Genomic DNA, 20,642 nt, shown 5'->3' with positions numbered 1-20,642 from the left:
GAGGATCTTATGAGAGCTATGGAACTACTCCCCTAAAAAATTTGAAAATACTGACATTCTGCACACAGTCAAACCCACAGAGGTCCATGGAGTCCACTCAGGGAATTCCTTCCTTATATCAATCCCTGAGCAGCCTTAGAAAGTATATGATCTAGGAACACAAGATACAAAGGAGACCTGAATACAACATTATAAATCGACTATACTTCAATAAAACATAAAATTTAATAAAAGGAGACCTGAAAGTATTACAAAGGCTTTAAAATTGGGGAAAAATAAAATTGCCTTTCTGGGGGAACCAAAGGGAGAAACTTGACATTGGCTTTACATTGAGGCTCTGGATGGCCCACTGAAGAACAACCATGGGCTCAGGTGGGCTGTCCTTGCTTCAGAGAGCAACCACACATTACCTTCACAGTTCTTTCCATCTTGACTTAAAGCGTATCCCTCTGCACACGTGCACAAACGGGACTTAGGCTCTTGCCCACACATGCTGCCTCTACAGTTTCCTTTCTGCAGTTTGCAGAGTTCCTGATCTAAAAGAAAAAAAAAATTGTTCATTTGGAGTGGAGGTGTGTTTTGACAATGACAATGCATGTTTCTTTCATAATTCTTAAGAACTCTAATCTCCCTGTGACATCCACAGGTGTGTTGTCTCACGGTGGTGGCACTGCTCTAGGGTCAAACATTAGCCCAGCTTACTCAGCTTTCTGAAGCCCATTTATTTCTCTAATTGTATTTCTCCTACAATATCTTTCAGGATAGGACATCCTAATTAGCCAGAAACACCATTCCTTGGGTATGGCATTAGTATCCTACAAATACTAAGCACAACTTACTAGCTTTTTCTTTTTGATCTAGTTTTATTAAAAGTATGTATGTATGTATGTGTGTGTATTTATCTAAAGAATAGATAAGACACATAAACAAATGCTGAAAATGAAATATCTATTTAAGAAGCAAAATTAAAAAGCTGCAAAACTAGGAACATCTTTTAAGTATAATATTTTAGGTCAGAATTAAGTATAATATTTTAGGTCAGAACTGTATCTGTTTTTAGGGTCTTATGTAAAGAACAAATATCCTTCAGACAATATATAACATTGCCATAGGTCTTATCCCTAGATTTCTGAGTTTATTGCTGCCAGCATTCCATGTTTTACAAACTAGCCCAGGGTGAAGAGTAAGATCTGCTCGGTAAGGTACGTGCTGAGGTTAAATTAGCCAAATACATTGAACAACAAATGGCCAACTTGGTACCTTTGATTTTCAGAGCCAGAGTCAAGGGCTAAACCAGTAGTACGTATATCCCTGTTCAAATTTTGCTCCTTCTTATTTTTTGCCAATTTTAACAATGACGTTGTAAAATGCTCTGGGAAATAGAGATAAGCATGAGTCTGAGGGCAGATCTCAAGATGCATGGAGATGCAGGCCAGAGTTCCGGTAATGGGTGATAGCAAGGGAAGAAGTCTGGGGTCTAGGACCCAGAGCCCTGGCAGAGCTGAGATCAGTGAGAGCCTGTGAGTATCATGGGAAGAGCCACAGTCCTAGGAGAAGGACTGCTGAAATACGGCCGAGCTGTGAAAGGCACAAGAAACAAGCCAGCACGAGCCTGAGCACAGCAGTGCAAGAGGCTGAGACCATTCTCCATGTAGGTTCCTTTCTCTGGTCTCTGTTTATCTCCCCACTCTGACTCTACCCGTTTCCTTCTATTTCAAGTCATTAAACTCTTTTCTTGACCAATAACAGCATCACACAGTAGAAACATATTCTTACACCCTTGAAAATGTTCCTCCTAATATACATCGAGACCACCTGGGGGGCATTTTACCCTCTAGAGATTCTGATTTGATAAATCAAGGGAAAGGCTCATTTTTTACCAGAATCTGGAATGATTCTGATACTGGGAATCTTCCCACCACACTTGGAGAAATATCGGCCTAAGGTACTAAAGGAACAGCCCACTTACATCTCAGTTACGAATACCTCCTTTTCGCTAGTCTGTATTAGTTCCTTAGTTACTTTAAACTTGTTTATTCAGATCTCTTGACAGAATTAATGCACAGTCAATCTTGCCAATTATTTAATACCATCACAGTATTACCTGCTAACTCAGTTAAGATTTGCACTGGATAATTTTTGGATATTGATTCCAAAAGTTTTGTTTCTTGTCCACAGTTTTTATGCCAATTGCACATGTTTAGTTACATTGTTTCTCATGTTCCTACATGCTTCACATATCAAAATTTTATAATTAAGAAAATTAAAAGTGAGATGACCTTAAATATTTAAAGTAAGTATCTAAAGGTAGGAACTTGAAAATGTATTGGAGACAAAATGCACTTACTGCAAACTTCTAACAAAAGAGCATATAATCGTTTTAACTGTCATTTTTATAATGTTTTCAAATGAACAACAAAAATTCAGAAACATCTGATTTGGTCTTTTTTTTAATTGAAGTATTGTCAGTTTACAATGTTGTGTCAATTGCTAGTGTACTGCATAATGCTTCAGTCACACATGAACATACATATATTCATTTTCATATTCTTTTTTACCATATGATTTGGTCTTTTAATAGCACCAAAGTGCTACCACTTTCTTGAGGTAACCCAAAAATTGAGGGATTATGCTTGCTGTAAGTATCCCTTTTAAAAATCTTTCCAAACCCAGAATGATAGATGACTGACCACTGCATTGAAAATTGGGAAACTGAGTTCTGTCTTGAGTCTGCCTTTTACATGAAATCACTTTATCTCTTTGACCTCAGTTTTCATGAAATAAAAGGGTCGAAGTAGATATTCTCTGAGATCCCTCACATCAAAAATAATAATGATGATGATGATGATGATGATGATGATGATGATGATGATGATGATGGTTCTATACAGAATCAGATGTTTGGTAAATTCCTCTAAGTTCATACCTCTAAAGATTTTTGAACCTGAATTAATGGAGATTCAAACTGACTCATGAAGACAGCAAGTAGTGTCTAGGGTACAGGAATTGCTCTGCTCTTCACCTAGATGCAGTATTACTTATCTCTCCCTCTCTTTTTTTTTTTTTTTTTTTTTTTGTATTTTTCTACTACCTCGTACCTGTTCTTTTGTGTGTTCTTATCATCACCATCACCATCATCATCACAATTAGATATATATGTATCTCTTTCTCACTAGTCAATAAGCTTTTGAGAATAAGGCCTGTATCCCATTCACACTTTTAGTCCCAATAGCACCAGACATTGTGCCTTTTACAACACAGGTGTGCTACAAACATCTGGAATACACACACAAAGACCTGTCATCATGAAACCTGCTATTTAACACCTTTATTTGGTTTCTCCTTGAAAATCCAGTCAACCTCAGAGTTAGGACTCAAACAGTTGGTCAGTCCTCTTTCCACTATACCACACTGCTGATGGTTTTAATAATACTCATTAACAACATACATTACTGTTCAATGATGAACATAGGCAAGAAAGCAATCACTATTCTCTGAGTGGTTATGCTGATAATGTGACCTGAATTCAAACACTAAACACTTACAAGGTCATTTTAGGAAGTGGTGAAACATAGAGGATTGAGGGCTATATTTTCGTTTAATCCCCTTAATCTTCTGCTGTTCTTTAGCTTCAAATTAGGCTAAAGCCAGCACTCAGAATGCTGCTGCTGACCTCAGATAACACCCCTTCCCAGAGCCCAGCAGTGGGGCTTAATTACCTTTGAGGTCAAATTAAAGCTCCTAATCATGGAGTTTAATGTCCACCACCAACTGTGCCCTCAATAACTGCCCAATACACAAGCTCTCATGAGCTCTGCTACAGCCAAGCAAACTATAGATTTTATCCCAGCCCAGTTCCGAAACAATGCACATGGGATTCCCTAGCCTGCTTCTTTCCAAGGATCATACCTTTTTTCCTACCTCAAATTCAGGGTAAGACTCACCTCATCATCAAATCCTTTCTCACCCTCTTCCATTTGAACTCATTCACTTTAATCATTCTTGTAACTAAATATTTAGCACTCCTGATAGTTAAACAATTTGAATAACATTTTATAAAGCACTTACATTATTGCATGTAATTTTCATAACAAGCCCTTGAGCTATGCAGAGTAATTATTGTCTTCCATTTTACAGATTAGGAAGTAGTATCTTAAGGATTCAAATTTAGGTAATAAGGGGTAGGACTGGGACTCAAGCTCAAGTCTTCAATGATAGACCCCCATCTCTTTAATATATATATGTAAATATGTGTGTATGTGTTCGTGTATATATGTATACTTACATATATATAACTATGGGTTTTTATAGAAAATATATATTTTATTATACATGATACATATATATATAACTGTATCTATATATAAAATTGTGTATAAATATATGACATATTTTTTGTAAATGCCCTTAATTTTTGTTTTATTTATTGCCTTTTTCAATTAGTGAGTTCCCTGAAGTTTTTGAGGGAGGTGATTCCCTCAAAAAAATTCCCAAACTGTATAATATAGAAGCTTATTCTTCATTAATAGAAAATAAGAAGGAAGAAACTACAAGAATGGTTATTTTGTGCTATTGGAATTCCTAATTAAAGTAAAAACAAATTACTTGGCCAGAATTCAGCTACTTGGTATCCTCATCCATCTAAACCTCCCTAAGAATCAGAAAGGAAACAGATTGACAGCTTCTGAGCAGTTAAAATAAATGCTTTTCACTCTCAGAAGAGCCCCTCAGGCCCACTCAGTCTTTCCTTATTTCACACCCATTTCTTACTTCGTGCCCACAGCACAAAGATGGAAACCCAAGGCCTCCATTCCCATTGTCAGCATCCCCATCCCCACTGCATTCCCTGATAGCAGGAGAGGCTACATGAGTCCAGTGTTCTTTCCTGCTGAGCCCAGACAAAGCCTTAGCCCAGGATTCCAAACCGCCAAAGGGCTAGTTACTGTTCATCTTTCCCACAAAGACTAGAAGCCTTACATCAGGGCCTCTCCTGGAGAAAGACAGCAAAATTTGAGTGTGAAAATGATAGTAACTGCAATGAATAAAAATATCAAATATTTTTACATCTTTGAATTTATAAAGATTTTCTTTTAAAAGTCACCTTTGGAGAATACACTAACCCTTTATTCTGAAAACAGATAAATTGAGGGAGAGATTAGATTAAGCACTTAGTCTATCTTTCCTATAAAAGATCCTTCTCAGGGAAATCACATAGCTGATGTGGAAAAGTTCTTCAGCTAATGAAGGCATAAGCAATGATAGACTTAGACTGTCATGACTTTGAACCTCTAATGAAAAAACAGCTCTAGGCAACGATAATTAATCGCTTATAAAGCCATTATGTGAAAGGCTGATAGGAACCTCAACAATAGATGGACCAGGCTGGCAACATCTGAACCACTGATGAATCTTGACCACCACAAAGAAAGCGGAGAACCAGCCACTACACGCCCTCTGGTGTGGTTACTAGGAAGCATATCGTACTACCTGCAGTACCATCTGCAAAGCACTCTTGCAAAAAAATCTGAATCTTACCAGGCTTCCAGGCCGAAACAACTAGTTTATAGGAAACACAGAATCATGTTAAATGAAATCATAGGGACAGAATCTGCAAAATCCAGAATGTGGAAAATTCTAAGGGACAAACAATCTGGATTTCTCAACAAACAAATGGCAGGGAAAAGCCTCAGAAAACAAACAGAAGCTACAGCCAGGTATATGGAAACCAGCAAGAAGCGAGAGACGACAGCAAGAAAGATAGAAAAATGACAAAGAGCCATTCCAAGTATTTAAAAGTATTTAAATGGGCAGCTTTAACTACACGAGTCACTTCCATGAGCAGGTACATTGTTAGGTGGAGCCAATTTTCCCTCAGGAACTCTCAGAATTAAAGAAATTCAGCAATATTTTTGTGCGTGAAATGAATGCAATGTATTTTAAATGGTGTTGATGATAAATGTCCTTCACTTTCCAAAGAATATGCTTTTGAAAGTCTCTTACAAGCTTAAAATCAGAATCTACATTTTAAAGAATTACAGAAGAAAGCAAATTATTTGCACCTTTTACAAAAGAACATCTGTGTGAGCAGTTAAACTCGTTGCAAAATCCCCAGAAGTTGAGCTTGAAATAATGTCATTAATATTGTATGCAGAGAAGTTCCCTCTCTGGCTGTGAGATTCATATACAGTCTGCCTTTTGTATCCATGAGTTCCACATCTACAGATTCAACCAACCATGGATGGAAAATATGCTTTAAAAAAAATACCCAGGAAGTTCCAAGAAGCAAAATTTGAATTTACCTTGTGTCAGCAACTATTTACTTAGTATTTACATTGTGTTAGGTATTAAAGCAATACAGAGACAATTTAAAGTATAAAGGACAATGTTAGGTAATATTCAAATACTATACTAGTTTATATAAGGGACTTGAGCATCCTCAGATTTTAGCTGGGCAAGAGTCCTAGAATATATCCCCACAGATACTGAAGGACGACAGTAATAGTATGGGCGTCAGGGCAGCCAGGGGAGCACTGCTGCCTAATAAGTTTAATCCTGCCAACAAAAACGTGAGATCAAGTCTGTGTCTCTTTTCAGGTAGCCAGGGGAGGAACGTGGGGGGGTGGCCGGGGCGGGGGCCGGAGGTGGGGGGAGAGGGAAAAGTTGATTTTCTGAGTTCCTGAAATGAAAAACATTTTTTAGAAGAGAGTGAAATAAAGTTTTGGCCTATGACCTGTGCAAACTGAAGCTTTTAATCACCAGGAGGCCATGGATAGACAAGAAGATGCCAAATTACAAGTTTTTCCAAAGCAATTAAGGCAAATCTAAGATATGAAATGATAGACAATAGTGAGAATGTAGCTGGGAGGCAGCAAGGTGTCAGTCTGCCTGGGTTCAGATCCCAAGTCTGCCCCAGTGTGACCTTGAACAAGCAATTGTGACATCTCTGAACCTCAGCTTTTTAATCTATAAAATGGTACTAATAACCACACTTAATTTGTAGGGTTGTTATGAAGATCAAATGAGACAATGTAGGAAAAGCCCAGAGCATTACTATTCTTTCTAAGAGCAATACAACCTGGGCTATTTTCCTATTTTACCTGCAGCACATGCAGCAGCCCATGTCTCTGCCAAATCTATTACTTCTAGCCCAGACCTTTTTCCTGAAACCTAGACCAGTTAATTGAAAGAAATAAGAAAAAGGCTCTGGAGCGTAGTGAGAGTTAAGCTGCAAAGACCTGCTGCAGAGAAAATTGATTTAAAACATTGGGATGTACTCATAATACACAAAAGGGAGCATTTTGGCCAAGCACAAGGGTAGGGCTCATAACATGTAAGGCAGGCAATGTGTACTCAGATACTAAATATCCTTAGAAATTTTTCCTCATGGTATTACTTAGGGGAGAGGGTGCCAAAGTGTGTTTTTTAATTCTTTTTTTTTCCAACTATTGTTTATTAAATGTTCCCCCGGACTGGGACTACAATGGAGAGTTATATTCTCTGTCCTCATAGGACTACGGAAGTTTAGGAAGACACAATTACGGCAAGGTATGGTAAGTGCCCTGTGACAGAGGAAGTCTGCTGTTCTCTGAGAACAGCTACTGAGGCTCAGCATAGGGAGGTCAGGGTAGGTATTCCTGAAAGAGGTGACATCAGAGCCGTTTATAAGAGGATGAAAAGAGCAAGTCAGTGCAGAGAAGGAGAAAGAGTGTTCCTGAGCATGCCAAGAGGCTGGGGGAGAGAGCAAGTGTGCCTCTTTGGAGGAAATCAAAGCTTTGAGGATGGCTGCAGCTCATACTGTGAAGCAGAAAGTGAGGAGAGAGGTGTGAGGGTACAGCTCAGTGGTAGAGTGTGAACTTAGCATGCATGAGGTCCTGGGTTCAATCCCCAGTACCACCATTTTTAAAAAAAGAAGAGGAAAGACAATGGTGAGGGAGGAGGCTGAGAAATGAAAAGGGGGCCCTGTGAACTGATTAAATGAAGAGACTGGACTGTTTTTTTGAAGTATAGTTGGTTTACACTGTTGTGTTAGTTTCTGGTGTACAGCAAAATGATTCAGTTATACATATATATACACATATATATTCCTTTCCATCTTCTTTTCCATTATGGTATATTACAAGATATTGAATAATTGAATATTGTTCCCTGTGCTACACAATAAGATAAGGCCCATGAAAATACTTTGGAAACTATGAGGATAGATATAAATGTAAGAGACGATGATGATGATGATGATGATATCTATAACTATTATGAATGAGACTCAATAATCTTTATTCACAGTAGTTGTTGGTTCTGATTTTGTTGTGAGTCATCACCACTTGCACAATGAGTTGTATTTGAGCTTGAGTCAAAATTTCCCCTGGAAGGTATCTGGCAGTATATCAGCTTCACTGCCTTTATGTGTGGAATATGGTCACCATCTATTTTATAGTCTTGCCACGAAGTTGTTGCTCTTTAATGTTGTGCTGCAAGCCACAACTGAATTGTTTCCCACAGTTCTTGCTTTATAAATTCAAATAAGTTAATTTTTAAAAAACAACTTATCTGAACAAATGCTTCACCTCTTGGAATTTATTTTATTCTTGGCAGTTTCTCATTTCTTGCATTGAAAGTAGGCACTACACAAGTTAAAATATAGTTTCTATCTAAGTTTTTAAAGAAATCAGGTAAAAAGCATTTATACTATTAGTTACTTGCCTGAGGATATAAGAAATAACAATACCAATTGCCCCTAGATTCTAACCTCGCTTTGACAATCTCAAGCCAGTTCTCCTGTTTGGTCTCCACAGCTCTTGTCAGGAGTGACATGCAAACGCATTTATATACTAATTGTGGGAGGGACTCATAGTCCCCATCATGTCCCACACTATTACCAAAACCTAGTGGCATCTAACAATGAGGAAGAAAAGAAAACAAACAATTTCATCTTTGCTTTGGAAACTCACAAGTCTAGTTGCAGATAAAATTAAATATGTCTTAAAGCCTTCTTAAAATAAAATGTTTATATAAAGGCAGATGTTACTGTGACATCATTTATGTGGGATATAAGCCATATGGAAGCAGCCTACCTAAAAAAAATTACACGCAAAGGAATTTGTATGGCTGTTCACATAACGGACACCATCTTGGGCCCTGACAGTTTCTCCTGTCCTTCCACTGACCCTCCTCAGTACTGTGCTGTACAGTGAATCACTTCTCTGTCATCAGGGGCTTTCTAGTTAACAATCATGAGGACCAGGTAGCCTCTATGCTTGTTAGTTCCCAATGATGAAAATCTTCCCTAACATTCCCAGCACCCAAGGCCAGTTACCCACTGATAAATCCTGTTTCTACCCCCTACCCCTATACCCTCGGTTAACTACAAAGTGGTCCCAATGGCCCCTCGGCAGTGTGGAGTACAGCTGTGAGTGCTTCCGAATCACTGTCTGCCCGATCCCGCCCTGTGAGTAGGTTATCCTGTAATAAACTGATCCATTGATTATGTGGGGCCACCTGCCTCATTTTTCCATCTTATAATGCCTCCTCAGTTCAGTGGGTACTTTTTGGTTCCTCCATCCTCCAACAGAATTCAGAGAAGACTACATTTGAAAGTAGAAATTTAGGACCATGACTAGATTCATTTAATCCATTCATTTTACTAATGTTATCTAAAGTTCTTTATAAATAAATCATAACCATTGAATAGAGGGTGGTTTAAATCATCATTCACTCAATCAGTCAGTCCATCAGACATGATCCCTGCCTGCATGGCATTTATAATCAAGTGAGAGAGAAAATCAAAAAGAAAGCAAAGTAATATGTAACTATCCATTTGATGAGTTCAATGAGGGGTATACTGGAAGGCAAATGCGGGGTGAAGGAGCCTACTTTACTCAGACGACCTATCCAAGGACGTGACATTTAAGCTCAGGACTGAAGAGGAAGTCTGGCAGAGAGACAGTGACTGCAAAATCCCAAAGGCATGAAGAAGCCTGGCATGTCTGAGGAACTCTTGGAAAACCTGGGTTAGAGTCAGTGAGGGGAGGAAAGGATGCTAGCTCAAGTTGGCCAGTTATTGATAGGACTGGTAAAATGATAAATTTCAATCTAAATGCAAAAGAAAAGCTTTTGAAGGATTTTAAGCAGGGGAGTTAATAGATCAGGAGTTCCTATTTAAAGGCAAGAGGAGAAAACAGAAAGATTAATTAAGTGGCTGCTACAATAAGCCAGACAAGATATGCTGGCTGTTTGGACCATGGTGGTGGCAGTAGAGGAGGGAAACAGACATCTGAGATGTATTTAGGAGGTAGAATGGAAAGGATTTGGTGGTAGGTTGGAAATTAGGTGTGAGGCAGTGGGAGGAATCAAGACACTAAGTGTCTATCTTGAGGAAGTGGACAGGAGGGGACTCTGCCAGGCCCTACTTGAGGTCAGAGATGACTCACCAGAGGCCGAAGCAGCACTTCTTGCCTGGGGCTGGACGAGTGGATGCACTACTTTAATTCCACCAGGTGGTACAAATGATAGATTGAGGTTAATTTTAACCATATCCTTGCCAGTGTGCTTGTTAGCTATCCAAATTGCCTTCTTTTTCCATGATGAATAGAAGATACGATCACCAAAAAGGGACATTGCAAACAAATTGTGCCTAAAAACGACAGGGGAAAAAAAACATAAAGAATGGCAGAGCATGTCTTCCTGGGCTTATTAAAGTTTCACTTCATATCAATTTATTGTCTGAATTTTAATCACCTGCCTTTTTTTTCTTTTTCTTTCTCTTTTTTTTTTTTCAATGGAGGTACTGGGGAGTGAACTCAGGCCCTCGTGCATGCTAAGCAAGCAGTCCACTACTGAGCTAGTAACCTTCCCCTTAATCACCTACCTTTTCAACTGATTCTTATTTGGGGTTAGAAACAGATATTAAGTTTAAATTTTTATTTATATAGCCACAATCTGAATTAATAGGATATAATTTTCTAGCTCCAGATCCATTGCCTCATTCTTTTGCTACTCAGCACATACTTGTGATGAAAATAAAATAGGGAAGAAAATAAGAACAGGATAAGAGTAGACTTCTGGTTTTGTCAATTTAATATGCCTAATTTCTGCCTCTTGCCAGTCTACAGTCAGTTGCTGGCAAGATAGCAAATCAAATGAAAGACAGACACTTCACAAAACATATGATATAATAAATCCAAAAAGAATAACTATAACCAGCATGTGAAAATTTTATTATATGCCAAATATTCTGTTAATTATTTTTATTGGCATTTCTTTACTAAATCTTCACAATAACCCCAAGAAGTAGGTACTATTATTATCCCCATTGTATGGCTGTTGGCTTAACTGAAGCCATCTTGGGCCCGTTCAGTTCCTGCTGTCTTTCTACTGAGCCTACCTGGGACTATACTGTGTGGTAAATCACTTCTCAATCGTCAAAGGCTTTGTAGTAAATAGATATTATTTAACAATCATTAGGATATGGTGACCTCTGTGCTCAGTAGTCCCCAAACAATAATGTAAACCTTCACTGAAGTATTTCCAGCACCCATAAGACTAGTTACCCATTCACAAAATCTAGACTGAGGAATGCACTTACCCCCATACCCTCGGTTAACGGTAAAATTGTCCCAGTGACCCCTCGGCTATGCCGAGTGCAGCTGCGAGTTCTTCCAGATCATTGTCTGCCTGATCTCACCCTATAAGTTACCCTGTAATAAACTGATCCATTGATTATGTGGAGCCGCCTACCTTGTTTTTCCATCTCAAGATACCTCTCAGTATCGGTGGGCACTTTTCGTTCCCCCAACATTCCAACATCCACATTAAAGGAAACTGAGGATGAGAGAAGTCAGGTACCCTGCCCAAGTCACTCATCTAATAAACAATAAATATGGGACTTGAACTCAAGTCCTTTGGACTCCAGAATCTGTGCTAAACCACTACACCAGTTTAGACGACAAAAGTAAAATTAATTTATCCCACAAACTTCAGATAGCAATTGTTTTATTTTACACCAAAAGCAAAACTTACTGTGTGAGATGTTTGCTAAAATGTACAGAACCCCCATCATAATCACAGGACCAAATACGAGAATCACTTCCTTCTCTATTGTTCTGAATCCAAAAGAGCCGTTTATCAAGCACATCCAATGACACAGCTGCAATTTTCTCTGACGTCTCTAACAGAAGCTTCACTTCCACACCGCTGAGGTCTGCTCTGTGAAGGCTGCCAGCCACCTCTGAGGACCAAAACATAAACCTGAGGGCAAACAGATACACTAGACACATAACTGAATGTGAGGTCAATTAAATGGCTGACCCTCCGTGTTTCAACAAGTCCCTGGATGTCTGTACAGGACGAGTTTGACTATTTTGAATGAAAATTCAATTCAACAAACATTTATTGCCCTGTTACGGCAATTTCATGTGATTTCAAGTTAGAAGGAGAATTACGCTTTTATAGCAGGAAACCATGGTAGTTAAGAGTGCTATTGTTAGGGGGAACATGCCTGAGTTCAAATCCAGGCAACCACCCTATTGAAAACTGTGTTGTGTACCACAAATAAGGGCCTTGGTCTCAATGAGGAGGTCCTCTTGAGTTCAAAATGTTACGATTCCATGAATTTTCATCAGGTTTTGAAATATATGTTGATGTCCAAAACCAGCAGAATTTACCTTTCTACTGGATCAACTGCTACATTTGCAGGATATTTTAAGGCGCTTAAGAGAACACGGGAATTGTTTCCTTTCATATCTGTTACTGTAATGATTCCTTCCTGTTGATTTGACCAAATAAGTTCTTCATTGATCCAATTTATTGCCAGTCCTGAAACATTTTTCTCTATATGGCATACTTTCTGTAAAATCAAATTTTAAAATTATTATTAATATTTTCCTATTCACAACAAAATTGTTTTTATTGTTATGTCTCAAGTTCTATTCTTTTAAGTACTTGTCATTTTTGTGCATTCCCAAAATTATTTAAATGATAAACTCCTCACAGATACAGTGCTATTGTTTGGACGCAGCAGTGCTCACCCTCCCATGTGAATACTTCTGGGCATGTATTTATATCACAGCTTTGAAATGAAAATTTATTCTATACTTATTGAAATTAAGCAATCAGCCATAATATATTAGTAGTTTCAATAATAGTAACAGTGGAATGTTAATGGTAACTTAAAGGCAGTTTTTTCAATTCCATTTACTAAAGGAATTTTCAAGATTCTTATCTGAACCCAGTTCCAAGCTTTGCCAAATTCTGGCAAGACTCCCTTCGAGTTTGTGCATTGGGGCCTGAAGCAGATTGATTTCTCTCTAGGGACCCCACTTTTCTCTGGCTCCGCCCCCTCCAGCCCCACCCCCACTTTCTACAAGTCCTCAGTGTCCTCAGGCTATGACCCTGTGGTTCCAATAGCAGGACTGTTTTTTATGCCTCCTGAGCAGTGTTTACAATTGCAACCAAACCTTAGTTATCTCCTAACTCCGGAGTGTACAGATACACCGGTCCTCTCGGTGGGCGGGGGGGGGGGGGGGGGTCTGTGAGATGAGGGGAAGCCCCGATCTGCATCATGGCAGATTTCCGTGATGGAAGTACTCCCACAATCAGCGGGTTTTCAGCGACCAGCCTGACATCATCGAATGTGGAGCTGGGCAGAGCTCGAACAGTCTCAGGACTCTGTGCTATCCTGCACCGCACAGGACATGATCTAACCAGTCCATTTAACCCATCGCTAATGTATCAGTTCACCCAGGTAAACTGCCTTTTAAGGGTTGTCCTTCATAGCGATGTTGTAACCCAAAGGAGGGACTAACACCAGTGGATTTTAGACTTCAGGCCAATTCTTCCCTAATGACTTGCCATAAATTCACAGCTATTTAATGTTTTTTTTCCTATTCCCTGACAGGAAACCCTCCAGATTCTTCAACTCAAGATTTCAAAACTGTTCTACAGACGGCTGGAGAGGAATGAGTAGCCATCTTTGTTAAAAGTGAAATTAGCCAAGTATTAGCGCCTAATTGACGGCTTTAAGAATAACTGGAGGGAGAAGGCTTTGTTTAAAAAAAACAAAACAAGACAAAAAACAAACAGTGGGCACTCTGTGTTGAGAATAAATGCTTAAGGTTTCTCTCGTCACCTGCTCTCTGTAATCCATCTCCCTGGAATAGAGAGAACATTTTTGCTGGGACTCATTTAAGGGTTCTACTGATTAGAAAGAGAGATTAGAGATCTTTTGAATGTGCTTGAAGCAAAGTATTTTGTATCTATCATCTGCTTTACTAGTCCTTTCCAGAGTGCAAATACCTTGAGAAGAAAAAGGAAAGTTTTTTTTTTTCTTCCTAAATATCAGGTACGAAAACCCATGAGAGATTTGAAACAGATAAAACAGGGTTTCTCAATCTCTGCATGATTGACCTTTTGGGCCAGATAATTCCTTGTTGTGAGGGACTGTCTTACAAGTTGTAGGATGTTTAACAGCATCCCTGGCCTCTGCCCACTAGACGCTAGTAGCACATCCTCTGTTCTCCCCAATCTAGTTGTGACAACCAAAAATGTTCCTGGACATTGCCAAGTGCCCCCTGAGGGACAAAACTGCCCCCAGCTGAGAACCACAGGAGTAGAAAATAATCATGTAAGTAATCTGTTTTAACCATAACGTGGTGATCTCACTTATTTATTAATAAACTTGCATATTTTCAAAATTACATTGACATCCTGACTTTCTCCTTTTGGAGGCTTCTGAATATCAATGCCATATTCAAGAGCTGGTTCAGTAACATGACACCACAGGTGCAAATTAAATAAATACTTCTATGTGCCAGACACACATTGGAATTGTAATTTTCATTTACTGTATGTCATGAATTTGCTGTATCATATTTGACAGCCTGTTCAAAACTCCCTCAAATACCATGGGAAATGGTACTTTACCTCTTGCCTTGTCCCATTCAGCAAAACTCTTTGCAAAAGTTGTCTTTCTAGATCGACCCAATAGATTCTTTCTTCATTGTAATGAAAATCCATGATCACTGATATGCCAGCATCTGCCACTAATTGCTTATGATTTGTTCCTTCCAAGTCAATCCGAAAGACACTGCTTCCATGAGAGAAAATTAAAAAGGGCGCAGGACCTGCATGGGAAGAAAGAAACCAAACTGTGTATTTTCAGTGATGTTTTATCTGATTTAGACAAAACACTTCCCTATGACAAACAGCACAAGCAGAATTAATTTTTAAGTCTTGCTTTTACATTTTAAATAAATAACATTGTGTAGAGAATAAAGAGTTCCTGTAGAGGTTCACAATTAATTTTGTAAATCATTTTCTCCACAAATTGATTGTAGGAGATGAACAATGCCAGATTATGAAAAAATAACTATTTGAAGAGAAAGACACTTTCTAGCTTATCTATAAAGTGTTATTTCATGTTCAAAAAGAAAACAAACTTATGGTTACCGAGGGAAAACGGGACAGGGAGGAATAAATTGGGAGATCGAGATTTGCAGATACTAACTACTATATATAGAATAGATAAACAGCAAGGTTCTACTGTATAGCATAGAGAACTATATTCAATACCTTGTAATGGTGTATAATGAAAAAGAATATGAAAGGGATGTATATATGTATATATAAATGAATCACTGTGCTGTACACCAGAAATTAACACAACATTGTAAACCGACTATAATTCAATTTAAAAAAAAAAAAGAAACCACCTACTGTATCCTATTGCAGAGAGAGACTGTATGAATGTAAAATTTAACTATGTAAATCAGAAGTAAAATTACAGATATTATCATTTTGGAAATGGATTTCCACCTCCCCTAGTCTTACCTTATGAACAGAGCCTCCAGCATAGTGACAGAAGATGGTGAAAACTAGAGGTCTTAAGTAGAAGCAGGAAAAATCGAAATGCTGTCCATGAAAGCGCTGAAATATTTTGTCCCTGTTTGCATTGCCACGTAAAATATAGGACTCCTGATTAAATCTGAATTGCATATGTATTGCATGGGACATCCTTACACTAAAATATTGTTCACTGTTTACCTGAAATTCAAAATTCAAGTAGTCAAGTGCCCTGTATTTTTATTTGCCAAATCTGAGTGGCGGACCTCACTGAATTTCTTGATTCCTGCAGGGCCTTGCCCTGTATCCTAACCCTATACCTGGGGTCCTGTCCTGTTCCAGGTGATGGCCACCTACCCACTCTGACTCCCAAGTACTCAACACCTGCTTGGGAACCTGATATCTCTCTTTGGAAACCTCAGCACAGGCCAGCTCCACACAGAGCTTGCCTTTGATGTTCTAAGACGATCGATATCAGTGGACAGTTTCATCCCTGCAGCCAGGTTAGTTTCCTTGGTCTTTACTGACTGAGGGTGAGGAGGCCTCTGCCACTGTGCCTTTCGATAACTGTTCCAGTTAACCACTGGGATGAGTGGGGGGTCGGAGAAGTCCTACATATTCTCACTGCCCTGTTGGGCTTACTCCATTCTGTTTTAACATTAAACTTTAATATTTTAATGTGACACACTGAATGTGTTTACTCTTCTAAGGATTTAAAAAGACGATGGACTAATATCCTCTTACTCAGGGATTATGTTCTAGAGTCAGAAAACATTAGCTCCACTTCAGAGGATCTACTGGAATAGAGATGGAAGAGGAAGGGGGAAATGTAAGACTGTGAGAGTATGAAATAGGCACCAGCATAAATGTAGAAGAGAATTAGCTCAAATCACTCTTCCGGTGTCTTTTCCACAACCCAAGACCCCCTGCACAGGCATGTAGGACAGCCCATTCTCCATTGCCATTCTAACTGTAGAATCAGGGGTGTCATAGAAGAAATGGAAGAGGCATTAAACAGAGAGCCAGGAGGCTTGGTTTCCGGTCTTGGCTCCACTAGTTTCTTGGACATCTCACAGGACCTCCCCAGCCCGTATCAGAGCACTATTGGGGAAAGAAAATGAAATTAGAGGTATGGAAGTACTTTGTGAGGCACAACACAAATAAAATTTACCATTGCTTATTCCCACAACCAAGGTCTCACTGTGTGGGGTTGTGCCAACATTCAGATTTGAACCCATGGACTAGAGTGTTGCTATAACTCATTTCTCCTATAGCAGTGTACCAGGGAGAAAAGGAAGGCAGAGGAACAGACACCCTAAACAGGTAGCTACTAACTTGTGGGCTACAGATTGCTGCTGGCCTGTGGATTTATTGCCAGGAGACCTTTCTTTGAAATGGGTATCATACATTCTATAGAAATTGAATATATGTGCTCAACACATATTTAATTTTCTAATGCACTGATACATTGATGAAACCAATAAAATATTTGATTCATTCCAAATCATTACTAAATGGGAAGTTTCCAGGTTAAAAAAGGGAAAAGGAAAGGCACTCTAAACATTTCAGACAGTACACAACATATTGCTTTGTACATGATGAGTACCCCAAATATTTTATTAATTAATAAATGAAGGAAGAAATTACTGTATTTTGCTTATTCACCTGGGCTCTTTACCAATAAGAACAAAGCCACAGACACTAGCAGATCTATCAAATTCTAAAATCAGAATCTATCCTATGGCAGTTATTTTACTAAACAACAACAACAACAATAATAATAACAGCAAACTTTCACATCCTGATCTCATTTATCCTTAATATAATACCATGGGCTAGATAGGCCAGATATTATAGTCAATGAGTCAAAGAGAAGAGAAATTTGAAAAATACTTAGATCCATAAAACACAAACCATAGCATTAACTTCAATAGATTTTCAAAAAAACCAAATCTTTATAGAAATATTAAGTATGAATCACTAATACATTTTATCTTCAGATTTTCTCACTCACTCATGTTGTAGCATCCAGAGTTTCATCATAGCCTCTTAAAACTGGAATACCCTAGTCATTACCTAGTTCAGTTTTTCCCAAAATCGTTGGTTCAAAAGAATCACACAGGGTGCTGTGTGTTTGTGCATCTTTTACAGATCCCTTCCCTGGAGATTCCAATTCAGTAAGGCTGGGCTGAGGACTATGAATCTGTTTTTTGACTAGACAATCCAGGTGATTCTTATATCTTGGTGGATTTGGAAATAATAGCTCTAGTTCAGATGAGGAAATTCAGTGATGCTCCAAAGTCCCACCGAGAGTTGGTGGTAGAGTTGGAATTCGAACCCAGATACTCTCCTCCCAGTTCACTACTCTTTTCTCCCTTGGTCTGGGTTGTTATGTGTCAAGACCTTACAATCTTCATTTTACTTCTATAACTGATTTTAACTCCACTTCCATCAAAACATTGTTCCTACAATGTCAGCATCACTTTGTGTAAACCAGGGCTGGGCTAAGTATATGTGAAAATGAACAATAATATGATATAAAAGAAAATGAAAGACTGAGAATTAAGCCTGGTGAAAGTCATTAGTCTGTACTACCGCTAGAAATGGTAAGTACGTTAGTGTTTTTTCAGACCTGTCAAAGACTACACACACCAGTGTGTGGTACAATCAGTGGATTTGAATGTCAGCAGGGTGTGCATGTTTGAACAGCTAGACTTTCCTATGTCAAAACCTACAGCATTTGTTTTGGGTGCAGTTCGGTGAGAGGGACGTGCCCAGAAAATCAAACCACTTCTAAGGAGTACGGACCCAAAGACAGCAAACAAGTCAAGCAAATCAACTGGAACCTCTGACTTCTCAACCTGGGGATTCGCAGGGGATCTTGAGGAATTAGAAAGGAGCCCAGAACGTTTGGAGCACATTGAAGGTTCCTATTAGTGACTGCAAAGAACCCAGGCCTCTGTGGCACAGAGGGCAATTATGAAAAGCAGGCTTTGACTGAAGCGGCGGGTGGGGTGGCAGAAACAGAATATTTCACAACCAGCATCTCCTCATCTGCTCTGAGTCTGGGAGAGTGACCCCCACACAGGTAAGTGAGAAGAAAAATTGTCTTCTTCGGGCCTTGGGGGCAAAAGCTCTTGGGATCTAGTTACCACATAAACGATACTGGCAACCAGATTAACAAGACATCTTAGTCTTCTCTCAGGCCTTCACTACCACCTGCCCTCACCACCTCGGGTTCCCTGCTCTGAATCTGGAGACAGACTGAAGAAGGCTCACAGGGCAAAGAGAGAGAAAACGGAGCTCTGGACCCTCTGAATTCAGGATACCATGAGAAAGGAATATAGACTCAAACTGATGGGCCCAGTACAGGAAAGCCTGACACCTCCGCATCTGCTCCTACCGCAGGCCCCTGATAGGGGCCACCTATTCCTGCCTCCCAAGGGGGATGACTTGAATGGTATCTGGATTTTATTACATGCAGAAAGTTTTATTTTGCTCTAAAAGACTATCCTCATCTCCTTTTTTCAATGACAGGACTTAAAAAGCCAACACATTTACCTTCTGGGCAATTCCAGCTTTCTTCTCAGTTGACTCACTAGTGTAAAATTCAGGGTAGGTGAGAGAGAAGCCAGGTGATTCAGAAATAATACATCCAGAAAGATGAGCCAGGAGATAGGAACTTAAATTGTTACTGAACCAAACTTTGGTCCACTCACCCACTTGCAGTAAAGCCAATCTACTAACACTGGGTTGTGGTGAAGGAAAGTGCAGCATTTATCATAGGGCTCCGCACAAGGACTCTGGGACAGCTAGTGCTCAAAAGCCCGAACTCCCAGATGGGTTTCAGCAAAGCATTTTTTAAAGGAAGTTGAGGGAAGGATGTCCCCGGGTCTGTGATCAGCTCATGCACAATTCTCTGGTTGATGGTGAGGTAACAGGGCAGTGTCACAGGGGTTAACACTGATCAATTCTTAGGTGCCAGTAGGTCTGGGGGCTTCGTGCTCATGGTCACCAAGTAGTTAACTTCTTCCATTTGGTGGGAGTTTTAGGAACTGTGAAACAACTCAGGAAATGTGCATCAGATACTGCTATCTACCTCCTTCAGAGAGGAGCTAAAGCAGAGGATATGGGGGAGGGGTCTTTTCCCCCTACCCCCCTACCCTCAACCCTGGGAGGTCCCGTGGGGTCCTGCTTGGTTACAAAATCTTAATCTGTAGGGAAAGCTCTGGGGCTCAGTGTTGCTTCCTGAAAAATGTGAATGAGAGTTGCCACCCTAGTCCCTGAGTGGTGGTAGACATGTGTCATCCAGAGCAGAAAATAGCCCCTTCCTGACCCTCAACCACGTTCTCCTTAGCAAGCTAAAGAGGATCTATTACCAGGTCCTCAGGACAGTAATTGATGCTGGCGAGTTCTACAAAATTAAACTTGTTCTTTTCATCAGAAGGGCTCAAAATCTTTGACATGCTATTATGCATTTTGATTCTCCAAGAAGGTAGGTGGTGAATATCTTCAGAATAGTAACAGTCAACATCTTGAGTGTTTTCTGGAATAGCACATTAAATGCATTATTTCATTCAACTGGGTAACATTAGGAGGTAGGTGCTCTGGCATCTTCATTTTACAGAAGAAGAAACTGAAGTTTAGAGCTATTAACTTGCCACAAGTCACATGCCCAATAATTAACCAGGTGGGGATTTCAAGCTATGTCTTTCTGATCACAGATACTAGCTTTTAAGCATCATGCTTACTCCGAAATGAATTTACCAGGAACTCTTATTGTTTAGCATCTTGTAGTTCAGCTCTGT

At 39.4% G+C, this 20,642-nt stretch overlaps 1 protein-coding gene across 2 annotated transcripts in view; it reads right to left on the bottom strand.

Moving 5' to 3' along the window:
* The window catches only part of EGF (epidermal growth factor), a 90,611-nt gene that overhangs the window by 55,414 nt on the left and 14,555 nt on the right, over nucleotides 1-20,642 (bottom strand). For both annotated transcript variants that reach the window (XM_032461807.1, XM_032461809.1), the window contains exons 2-6: nucleotides 14,917-15,116; nucleotides 12,660-12,841; nucleotides 12,016-12,243; nucleotides 10,428-10,630; nucleotides 411-536 (exon numbers count right to left, since the gene is read on the bottom strand). In XM_032461807.1, the coding sequence (XP_032317698.1) occupies nucleotides 411-536; nucleotides 10,428-10,630; nucleotides 12,016-12,243; nucleotides 12,660-12,841; nucleotides 14,917-15,116 (939 nt within the window). The remainder of the gene's footprint in view (nucleotides 1-410; nucleotides 537-10,427; nucleotides 10,631-12,015; nucleotides 12,244-12,659; nucleotides 12,842-14,916; nucleotides 15,117-20,642) is intronic.

Source organism: Camelus ferus, chromosome 2 (assembly GCF_009834535.1).
Source record: "Camelus ferus isolate YT-003-E chromosome 2, BCGSAC_Cfer_1.0, whole genome shotgun sequence".
Lineage (NCBI taxonomy): Eukaryota > Metazoa > Chordata > Mammalia > Artiodactyla > Camelidae > Camelus > Camelus ferus.
Note: the sequence above shows the minus strand (reverse complement) of the source record. Positions and strands in the feature narration are given on the sequence as shown.